Source organism: Cetorhinus maximus, chromosome 3 (genome assembly GCF_964194155.1).
Source record: "Cetorhinus maximus chromosome 3, sCetMax3.hap1.1, whole genome shotgun sequence".
Taxonomy (NCBI): domain Eukaryota; kingdom Metazoa; phylum Chordata; class Chondrichthyes; order Lamniformes; family Cetorhinidae; genus Cetorhinus; species Cetorhinus maximus.
This window is the reverse complement of record NC_135881.1, coordinates 52,338,454-52,350,547: the sequence shown is the minus strand read 5'-3', so window position 1 is coordinate 52,350,547 and position 12,094 is coordinate 52,338,454. Positions and strand designations below refer to the sequence as shown.

The window sequence follows — 12,094 nt, the reverse complement described above, 5'->3', positions numbered from 1 at the left end:
TCATAATTTCTTATTCTTGAGACACAACCATTAGCTTACTGTTTACTGTGGAGATGCTGGTAATCCAAACAGTTCATGAAATTTTCCTGTTCAGATGAATACATTCAGAAAGCTGATCCCATTAATTCCAATGCTATACAGTACATTAACTAATAGCAATTCAGAACAAGAACTGACATACACTAAAGTTATTTCAAAAACAAGGCACAATGGTAAGTACGCCTATTTCAGATAAATGGTTGCTGACTCTAATTCTTCTTACAATAGCATTCACAAAGCGATGCTGCTTGAAATAAAACGGCTTTTAACATCTCAGTTAACCCGGAGAATGGAAATACTCAGGTCCCATTTTACAGACTCGAACAAACATTTTAACATTCTCTTATATTCACAGGTTGACAATATTCAGATTCCAACATGCTCAAAACTTTAAGGCTATGATTTTCAAACATGTTATTGAGAAGACATGATTCTCGAAACACAACACTGGATTATTCAAAATGCTGTGGAGTTTCCCAAAATTTTAATTTTGTAGGTGGTTTCAGAATGAATATTGAAGAAAGGGGTGTTGGAAAATGCTAAGCAGTCTTTGTTCTATATAGCAAACCATGTAAAGTTAGAGACAATTTTATACAAGTCTAAAGCTGAGCTTGCTATAATGTATAGCTTTACACAGTAAGCTTGTGTCTCTCAGACATTGTAATGAGCCTCCTGAAATATTTTGCTAGTGATTCTTGATGACAATGAGTAATAGATGAATGTCATCACTCAGCCTATGGTAATATACAATTCTGTTGAGAAGAAAGGTGAAGTATTTTATGATAGCTGTTCATTATCTGTTAACTAGTCTCACTCCAGTGACAAAAACACACTATTTACACACCACAGATGTTTCTTACTCTGCACAGCTTCAAACTGAGCCTGAGTTTCTGCTTCTTCTTTTTCCTTCACTTTCATTTCTTTCCATTCCAGATAAAAATCCATAACACCCTACAACAAAACATGCACCTAGTTAGAAACATGGAAATAAATTTAAACAAAGTAATTCAAATCAGTGCACAATTATGAGCTGTCATATTTTTAAGGATATAAATTTTCCCAACACAACTAATTATAGGATCTACATGCATAAAAACAAAATGAATGGCAGTCTACGGTAGCTGATTAGGACCACAAATTTCGTAATGATGTAATTATCAGCAAAGGCTAATGCTTTCGGCAGGTTTTTTTAAAGAACAAAATGTAAACCCTTCAGCTCCATAAACAATTTCTTGTATTTACATAAAAACATATGCACAATTCCCACAAGGTTTTTTCCAATTCAATGTTGCGATTACAAATTAAGGAATTGCTCTTAATTTTATTACTGTGAATAAAAATCAACATAAGGAAAACAGATAACAGAAAAGTTAACGTAAAAGAAACCATTTTAGTGAATCAAGTGAAAATATTCCTTTGTGCAAACAGTGGAGTTCTAAACCTGCATATGTGCAATGCCACTATTGGCATGCTCCAAAGGTGACCGCCTCATTTCAAAATTAGTTGCCAATTTCCAACTATTGTTTCTGCAAGTACTGCACACTATGCAAATTATTACTGCACCTGGAGAGTGAAAAATGGAAAGCTGTTCTCTGTGCTGATTGATCAGAGACATTCTTAGTAACAATAATAGTAATAATAATTATGCATACAAAATTTGACTGAAACATATTTAACCAATATTCATAACCTGATTCTGCCGTTGAGCTGAGCCAAACAGATCCAACTCTGCACTCAAATGGAACCCAACCTGACTCTTATTTTAAAGAAATACCAGCACTTCAACTGCAAAGTTGGTTGTTAAGAGAGCATGGACAGCCCAAGTTCCTACCAACACAATCAGATGTTAGAACAGCTGATCTTGCTGGTCCAGAGCAATGCTCCTGCTAAGCAGCTTGGTCGTGCACCTGAAAGGGATCTTGCAGATCTGGTTCTGCCATGAAAAACACATGCACAGCCATGCAAAAAAACTTAAAGGAACTGCATACCAAAGAAAACAGGCATGCACAAGTAAATTTTAATGCAATCGTTAGTTAAGAGTGGGGTAGTGTTGTCTTAAACTTATGTCCCAGAGCAGAGTCAAGTACAACTTCTTATTCTAAAAAGAAATTACAAATAGCTATTAGTGAAAAAGCAAACCACGTGTAAATCAGTGATATCTAGACTACAGGGCAGGATAAAGTTAGACCCAATATCAGGTGCAGGGCTTGTGAGGTGTGATTACCCCATAGTTGAGTATGGTAGGGGCAGCGTGCTTATCCAAATGACATCAGCACACAGCAAAGCATGAAATGGACCGTGACTGAACACCTGCTTAGCAGGGGGCCCAATTGCATGAGCGGCTAGCACAGTGCACAACTGGCCAGCACAGTGGACAACAAGGCTGAACTTCTTAAAGGGAACCTAAACATCTTAAAGGAGAACCGCACTCATGCAACAGAAGCTGCTGCAACTGTCGCTGGAAGGAAACGCACAGCAAATGGAGGACAGGCAAGAAAGAGGGCTTCCAGGCTTTTGGATGAGGCACTGAAGGCATAAGTGGGGGAAAGGAGGGGAGATTGTTTTTCCCCACAGGTGGCCAGGAGGCCCTCAAGGCACACCGAGAAGGAAATAGGAGCAGGTGGCCACAGAGGTTAACTTCTGTAAACGGCCTGCGAGGACCTAGCTGCAGCACCAGAGGAGGTTCAATCACCTCACACAGATGGTCAAGGTCAGTGAATGCATCTTCAAATACCACCTCCTACCTGATTGAATTTTACATTCAGCTCGAGGGAGTCCAAGGCTAGTATTTTAAACTTAAAGAAGGGCAATTATGAGGGCATGAAAGCATAGCCAGCTAAAGTGAACTGGGTTAAAGGATAGGTCAATAGAGATGCAGTGGGCGACATTTAAGGGGATAGTTCAGAATACATAGAATAGATGCATTCCAACGAGAAAGAAAAATTCCAAGAGAGGACCCATCATCAGAGGTTAAGTAGAAAAATTAAATATAGTAACAGTAGCACCACTACTGGCTGAGTCCTAAAGGACATAGCTGCGAGACTGGGTCTGCAGCAGGTGGTGACAGGACCAACAAGAGGGGAAAACGTAGTTGACCTCATCCTCATCAACCTGCCTGCCAGAGATGCATCCGTCCACCACACAGTCCTTGTGGAGGTGAAGTCCCATCCTCACACTGAGGATACACTCCATCATGTTGTGCGGCACTGCAACTGTGCTGAATGAGAACAGATCTCGCAACTCAAGACTGGGCATCCATCAGGCGCAGTGGGCCATCAGCAGCAGAATTGTACTCAGTCACAATGTGTAACTTCATGGTCTGGCATATCCCCCAATCTACTATGACCACCAAGCCATGGGGTCAACCCTGATTCAACGAAGAGTGCAGGATAGCACGCCACGAACACGTCAAAATGAGATGTCAACCTGATGAAGCTACAAAACAGGACCACTCGCATGCCAGACAGCATAAGCAGCAAGTGATAGACAGAGCTAAGCCATTCCACAACAAACAGATCAGATCTAAGCTCTGCAGTCCTGCCACGTCCAGTCATGAATGGTGGTGGACAATTAAACAACTCACTGGAGAAGGAGGCTCCACAAATATCTTCCTCAATGATGAGGCAGCTCAGCACATCAGTGTAAAGATAAGGCTGAAGTATTTGCAAGAATCTTCAGCCAGAAGTGCCAAGTGGATGATCCATCTCGGCCTCCTCCGAAGGTCCCCAGCATCACAGATGCCAGTCTTCAGCCAACTTGATTTACTCCACGTGATATCAAGAAACAGTTGAAGGCACTGGATACTGCAAAGGTTATGGGCCCTGACAACATTCCAGCAATAGTACTGAAGACATATGCTGCAGAACTTGCCACATCCCTAGCCAAGCTGTTTCAGTACAGCTACAACACTGGCAGCTACCTGGCTATGTGGAAAATTGCCAAGTGTGTCCTGTACACAATGTTATGACGTGGCAGGTTATGTGTGCCAGGCTGACCAAATCCATAAGGGAAACTTGGATGCTCTTTCACAAAGGTTTTGCAATTTGTATTTATTACGAGAAGGTTTATGCACTGAATCCAAAAGTAATGAGTCCACTGACACCTTCAAAGATTTTAAAAACTAAATTAAAACACTTATTAACAAAAGAACAGATTTAAGCACATATAAGATTAGTTACTTAATACTATAACAAATCCCAAAATTCCCAACTACACACCCGCTTTACGACAACAGTCCAAAATAGATTTTAAATTTAAATAGCAAGCCAGCTAAGTTTACCACAGCATCCACTCGACAGTGGAATTCAAAGGCTTTCCTCCACCTTTGGTTACTGAAAACAGCAAACTTCTTCAAAAGTGCTGGAGACTTCCCCAAGGCTGTCTTACACAGTCCTCTTAGATCTTACATGGTCCCACAATATAGCTTTCCATTCTCTTGACATATGTTTCTCTCTCTTTAATGTGTAAATTCCAATGTTCTACATATGTCCTTGGAAATTCACTTTTCCCATAATATAAAAATCTTTCATGTTGCCAATATGGTCAATACTTTTGGGAAAAATAAACACTGCTTCACCTTGCTAGTTGTAAACATCTTATCATCATTTTGAAACCTAAACAACCCCTTCACATATCTAAAAATGCAAATTTCCTTCATACCCTGTATGCTAAGCCCTCATCCATGTTTACTCATTAGCATTTCAAATGTCTTTTACCCCTAACTTATTTTGATAATTTCAAACTAGTAGTCTATCTGGCTCTAATTCAATTAAATCATACAGACAGATCCATCCACACTGACACTCATAAACCTACTTTTTAATAAGCCACAATAATATAATTTTAAAATGTTAGTTTCATGACAACAGAAAGCAGGACAAATCCAACCTGGCCAACAACTGCCCCATCAGTCTACTCTCTATCATCAGTAAAGTGATGAATAGGTCATCAACAGTGCTATCAAGCAGCATTGCTTAGCAATAACCTGCTTATTAATGCTCAACTTGGGTTCTGTCAGGGCCACTCAGGTCCTGAGCCCATTACAACATTGGTTCAGGTATGGACAAGAAAGCTGAACTCCAGAGGTGAGGTGACAGCGACTGCCCTTGACATCAAGGAAGCATTTGAGAGTGTGTTGCATCAAGGCACCCTAGTAAAACTGGAGTCAATGGGAATCGGGGGAAAACTCTCCATTGGTTGGAATCATACCTACACAAAGGAAGGTGGTTGGGAGTCAATCATCTCAGTTCCAGGAAGTCACTGCAGAAGTTCTTCAGGCTAGTGTCCTAGGCCCAACCACCTTCAGCTGCTTCATCAATGGCCTTCCTTCCATCATAAGATCAGAAGTGAGGATGTTCGCTAATGATTGTACAATGTTCAGCACCATTCACGACTCCTCAGATACTGAAGCAGTCCATGCCCAAATGCAACAGGACCTGGAAAATATTCTGGCTTGGGCTGACGAGTAACATCTGTGCCACACAAGTTGGAGATTGTCATTGCCTAGCACAACAGAGAATCTAACTGTTGCCCCTTGACATTCAATGGCATTGCCTTCACTAAAGCCACCACTATCAACATCCTGAGGGTTACCATTGACCAGAAACTAAACTGGACTAGCCATATAAATACCATGGCTACAAGAGCAGGCCAGAGGTTAGGAATCCTGTGGCAAATAACTCACCTCCTAACTCCCCAAAGCCTGTCCACCATCGACAAGGCACAAGTCAGGAGTGTGATGGAATACTCTCCACTTGCCTGGATATGTGAAGCTCCAACTAAACTCAAGAAGCTTGACATCATCCAGGACAAAGCAGCCTGATTGGCACCTCATCCATAAACATTCACTTCCTCCATCGTTGGCGCATAATGGCAGCAGTGTGTACCATCTACAATATGCACTGCAGAAATTCATCAAAGCTCCTTAGGCACCTTCCAAACCCACAACCCCTACCATCTAGAAGGACAATGGCAGCAGACACATGGGAACATCACCACCCAAGTTCCCCTTCAAGCCACTCACCATCCTGATTTGGAAATACATCACTGTTCCTTCACTGTCATTGGGTAAAAATTTTGGAACTCCCCCCACTAACAGCACTGTAGGTGTACTGTGCAGTTCAAGAAGGCAGCTCACTACCACCTTCTCAAGGGCAATTTAGGAATGGGCAATAAACGTTGGTCTAGCCAGCAACACCCACATCCCATGAATGAATAAAAAAAACCTAAAGAAAAAACAAATAGGGCAGGATTTTCCCCTCGTTGGGCGGGCGCGGCAGGTGGACCCAGGAGCGGCCACGAAATGGTCTGCCACCTGCGATCGGGCCCCAACCGCAATTTCACGCCGTCTGGCCAATTAATGGCCGGCCAGCGCGAAACGTGCACTGAGAGCCCAAGTGCTGAAGTTTGCACATGTGCGGGAGAGCTCTCTGAAGGCACAGAGCTGCCTCAGGGAGCTGAAGAATTTTAAAATGAAAAATAAAGATTTCAAAAATAATATAAATATGTCCCCACATGTGACCCAGCCACATGATGAAGGATATGTGAAAAATGAGTTCAAAAAGTTTTTATTGTTTTTTTTAATTCACTGTTGGAAACCTCATCCCGCTTGTGGATGAAGTGTCATAAAAAATGCAACGGCCGCCTGGCCTATTCGCCCTGCCAACCATGAGGTTGGACGGGCAGCGAAAAACTCTACTTAATTAGCTATTTAAGGGCCTTAATAGGCCTCTTAATTGTCGGGGGGCATGCTGCCGACTGTTGCACACGCCTGCCGAACAAAATATCCCGCGCTGTTTCATGCTTGGATGTGTCGGGCGCGTACCTGCATGCCAAGCTGAAAATCCTGGCCATAATTGCACAAAGATAGGTGACAAGTCAGAAAACTGGACAGAATATAAAAAACAGAAAGGAATGACCAAAAGATTGATAAGGAAAGAAAAATTAGAGTACGAGAGAAAGCTAGCTAGAAAAATAAAGACAGATAGTAAGAGCTCCTATAGATATCCAAAAATGAAAAGAGTTAAAAAAGTGAGTGTTGGTCCTATAGAAAGTGAGACTGGAGAATTACTAATGAAAAATATGAAGATGGCAGATGAATTTAACAGGTATTTTGCATTGGTCTTCGCTACAGAGCACACAAGTAACATCCTAGAAATAGCTGTAGATCAGGAAATGGAAGGGAAGGAGGAACTCGGGGAAAATTACTATCACCAGGGAAGTGGTACTGAGAAAATTGTTAGAGCTGCGGGCGGACAAGTTCCTGGGACATGTTAGACTTCATCTTAGGGTCCTAAAGGAAGTGGCTAGTCAGATAGCTAATGCGTTGGTTTTAATTTCCCCTAGATTCGGGCAAGGTTCCATTAGATTGGAAAATAGCAAATGTAACTCCATTATTAAAAAAAGGGGGAGACAGAATGCTGGAAACTACAGGCCAGTTAGTCTGATATCTGTCATAGGGAAAATGTTAGAAGCTATTTTTAAAGAAGCTATAGAAGCGCACTTGGAAAAATGCAGAGTAATCAGAGGCAGAGTCAACAAGGTTTTATGAAAGAGAAATCATGTTTAACCAATTTATTGGAGTTCTTTGAAGGAGTAACATATGCTGTGGATAAAGGGGAACTGGTGGATGTACTGTGTTTAGATTTCCAGAAGGCATTTGATAAGGTGCACATCAAAGGTTATTGCGAAAAATAAAAGCGCATGGTGTAGGGGGTAACATATTGGCATGGATTAAAGATTGGCTAGCTAACAGGGAGCAGAGAGTAGGCATAAATGGGTCTTTTTCTGGTTGGCAAGATGTAACAAGTGGTGAGCCACAGAGATCAGTGCTAGGGCCTCAACTTTTTATAATTTATATAAATGACTTGGATGAAGGGACTGAAAGTATGGTTGCTAAATTTGCTGATGACACAAAGATAGACAGGATAGTGAGATGTGAAGAGGACAAAAGGAGGCCAGAAAGGGATATAGATAAGTTAAGCGAGTGGGCAAAGACCTGGCAACTGGATTATAATGTGGGACAGTGTGAAATTGTCCATTTTGGCAGGAAAAATAAAGAGGCATATTATCTAAATGGTGAGAGATTGCACAGCTCTGAGGTGCAGAGGGATCGCAAAAGGCTAATATGCAGGTACAACATGTCATTATGAAGGATCATAGAATGTTATCATTAATTACGAAGGAAATTGAATACACAAGTAGGGAGGTTATGCTTCAATTCTCAGGGCATTGGTGAGACCACATCTGGAGTACTGTGTATAGTATTGGTCTCCTTATTTAAGGATGGATGTGAATGTATTGGAAGCAGTTCAGAGAAGGTTTACTAAACTAATACCTGGATTGGGTGGGATGTCTTATGAGGAAAGGTGGGACAGGCTGTGTTTGTATCCACTGGAGTTTAGAAGAGTAATAGGTGACTTGATTGAAACATATAAAATCCTGAGGTGTCTTGACAGGGTTGATGCGGAGAGGACGTTTCCTCTCGGGGCCACTGTGAAAATATAAGGGATCACCTATTTAGAACAGAGACAAGGGGAATTTTTTTCTCTCAGAGTGTTGTGTCTTTGGAACTCTCTTCCTCAAAAGGCAGTGGAAGCAGAGTCTTTGAATATTTTTAAAGCAGAAGTAGATAAATTCTTGATAAGCAAGAGGGTATGGAGCTGAGGTTACAATCAGGTCAGTCATGATCTCATTAAATGGTGCAGCAGGCTCGAAGGGCCTACTCCTGCTCCTAATTTGTATGTTTGTAATCTCTCACACTGCTCAATGCACTATAACTCCATCACTCATCCAGCAGCAAGCAGGACTCGGATATTCATTCAGATATGCCACCTCACCCTCAAACATGTGCCAATGCTGTCAGCATCTCGCCCACCTATTGCTGCTTCCACATACCTCCAGCAATGGCAGGCATCACCCAAATACATTACAACGCACTCACTGGTATTCTCCCCTCTTTCTTGCAGGGCAAGATGCACAGAAGCAACATAGAAACAGTAGGAAACAGGCATGCCTGAATCTCCTGAGCCCTCTGGAGGTCATGGTGGTCTGCATCATGGGCTGAGCCGTAACTAAGTCTGTTGCCACGTACATTCAAATGACAGTATATTCCTGCCTTATGGACCTTCTCAAACCTCACCCTTATCCTGCGACCTTAGCATTATGTACAAGCTGCGGATGGTGCGACTATGGAGCTCTTGCTTTCCACCTCACCTTCCCTCACCCCAACCCTCCCCTTCGGCATTTCTGTTTCCAGATACCCAAGAAGTGTCATCTGGCTGTCAAGAAACCTACACTTACTTTCGGAGGTCAGGAACTCCAGTTCCCGATGAACCTTGGGCCTCCTGTGCATGCACCTGCCGGGAGCTGGTCACACATGCGCAGTTCTGTTATTTTAAACTCTTCAGGCCGAGGACCGGCCTGTGCGATCGCACAGGAGAAAAAGAATGGCATGAAAATGCAGGTCAGATGACCTGATGCGGAGGGCCATTATCCAGTAAGTGTTCCAGGGAGGACACGGGATGGGGACAGGGAAAGGTCCCCAAAAGTCGTCCCAGGTGAGGTACAAAGCCTGGGTGCAGAAATAGGTCCTGTTAAGCTAAGAGAAAGGAGCAGAGAAATAGACTCCAAATTAAAGAAAGAGCTGCAGGGAGCAGATTTTAAGCAAAGTGAGCACGAGAGAAGCTCTGAAGATCGAGAAGGTTGAAGGTTTGTGGCTCCCTGCTGCGGGCCGTTAGGGCAAAGGCACCCTCTTTGGAGTTGTGGTGTTCCGCTTGGCACGGCCAAAGATCTGAAATTGCGCTTGAAAGGTGAAGCCTGAGTATGCCCGGAGATCCAGGGGAAAGGAATCTCGGAAGGCAAGATTGAAACCGTTCAAGAGGGTCATTGTTGAAGTCATCTGAGTGGCAGCGACTTTTGGAGAGAATCCAAGGCGAGATCTTCAGATGTGGAGATTGGAAACCTTTGTGAGAAAGATGAAGTTTCCGTGAGATTGGTTGGCTCACAATGTGACAAACATCTGGATGGATTGTTGAGAAATCCTGGAATCTGTTTTGGTTATGCGTAGTGGGGTGTGTTCGACCAGAGTTCGCCTGTTAATTCACATGTAACTTATACTCATTCAGGGTAAGCATAAGACAGATAATGTAAATTGTTTTACCATTCTGAACTTGTATTGTAAAGTTTATTTTTGTTTGCTCAAAACCCATGGAATATCATGGCTTTATTCACTTAGTAAGTGTCTTGAATCTCAAAATGTCATTGGTCCCTAATCAAATATCCCACTCGGGGTCTGGCCAAAGACCTGGCCAATCAATGCAGCTTCACCATGAAGGGCGAGAGTTACACCAGACCACTCATGAAGAAGCACCATCACTTGGTCTGACAATTGCAAACACCAGCTCAGATACTGGCACTGATCAAACTTCGGAGGGTAGTATAGAATGGGGGTCTGCAGATGGTGAGTCACTGGGCATGGGTGGGTTGCAGACTGACCAAGGGGAAAGAATAGTTTGTGTGCCCACTCGCCAGAGGGTGAAGGTGCAGACTGGTTTGCTGCAGAGGACTTGGGTGTGAACTTCAATGGGGTGGCGTACAGGAGAACCTTGATGGGCATACCCATTGCAATGCTTGGTGCATAGACAGGCCTGTCAAGCAGTCTACTGCCACTGTCAACTAGCATGAAGGAGTTCGGCTCTAACTTTTCAGCCATGCTGCAGCCACTGGGGTGCACTACGTAGGAGCGCTAGGTCAAGCGGCGGCACCTGCAAGACAGACATTAAAGGGACGCACAGTGATGAACAATTCGGTTTTTATGCATTCTTGGAAATGTTGTCCGATGAAGTTCGTATTTTTTTTGTTGGTGGCATTTATATCAGACTTTTGGCCAAGCAGATATTTTGATGGTAGGTAGCAGATGGATTGAAAGATTGGAAATTGTGGAGCATCCAGATGCGTGAATGACGCCTTAGGTGACACCTCGGGGGAGGCGATGGTGTAGTGCTATTGTCGCTGGACTAGTAATCCAGGGATCCAGGGTAATGCTCTGGGGACCTGGGTTGGAATCCCGCCATGGCAGATGGTGGAATTTGAATTCAATAAAAATCTGGAATTAAAAGTCTAATGATGACCATGAAACCATTGTCGATTGTTGTAAAAACCCATCTGGTTCACGACTGTCCTTTAGGGAAGGAAATGTGTTGTCCTTACCTGGTCTGGTCTACATGTGACTCCAGACCTACAACAACATGATTGACTCTTAAATGCCCTCTGAAATGGCCTAGCAAGCCACTCAGTTGTAACAAGCCGCTACAAAATCACAAAAAAGGAATGAAACCGGACGGACTGCCCGACAATGCCCTAGACACCGGAAACGACAACGGCAATTGCAGTCCGATCGACTCTGCAAAGTCTTCCTTACTAACATCTGGGGGCTAGTGCCAAAATTGGGAAAGCTGTCTCACAGACTAGTCAAGTAACAGCCTGATATAGTCATACTCACAGAATCACACCTTACAGATAATGTCCCAGACACCACCATCACCATCCCAGGGTCTATCCTGTCCCACCAGCAGGTCATACCCAGCAGAGGTGGCGGCACAGTGGTATACATTTGGGAGGGAGTTGCCCTGGGAGTCCTCAACATCGACTCCGGACCCCAGGTCTCATAGCATCAGATCAAACGTAGGCAAGGAAAGCTCCTGCTGATTACCACATACCATCCCCCCTCAACTGATGAATCAGTACTCCTCCATGTTGAACACCACTTGGAGGAAGCATTGAGGGTGGCAAGGGTGCAGAATGTGCTCTGGGTAGGGGACTTCAATATCTATCGCCAGGAGTGGCTTGGTAGCACCACTACTGACTGAGCTGGCCAAGTCCTAAATTACATTGCTGCTAGACTGGGTCCAGGTGGTGAGGGAACCAATAAGAGGGAAAAACATACTTGACCTCATCCTCACCAACCTGCCTGCCGCAGATGCATCTGTCCATGACAGTATCGGTAGGAGTGACCACTGCATAGTCATTGTGGAAACAAAGTCCCACCTTCACATTG

At 43.5% G+C, this 12,094-nt stretch overlaps 1 protein-coding gene across 1 annotated transcript in view; it reads right to left on the bottom strand.

Moving 5' to 3' along the window:
• dnajc1 (DnaJ (Hsp40) homolog, subfamily C, member 1) overlaps positions 1-12,094 on the bottom strand; it is a 291,590-nt gene that overhangs the window by 120,503 nt on the left and 158,993 nt on the right. Inside the window, exon 7 of the mRNA XM_078538335.1 lies at positions 900-990. Coding sequence (XP_078394461.1) covers positions 900-990 — 91 coding nt within the window. The remainder of the gene's footprint in view (positions 1-899; positions 991-12,094) is intronic.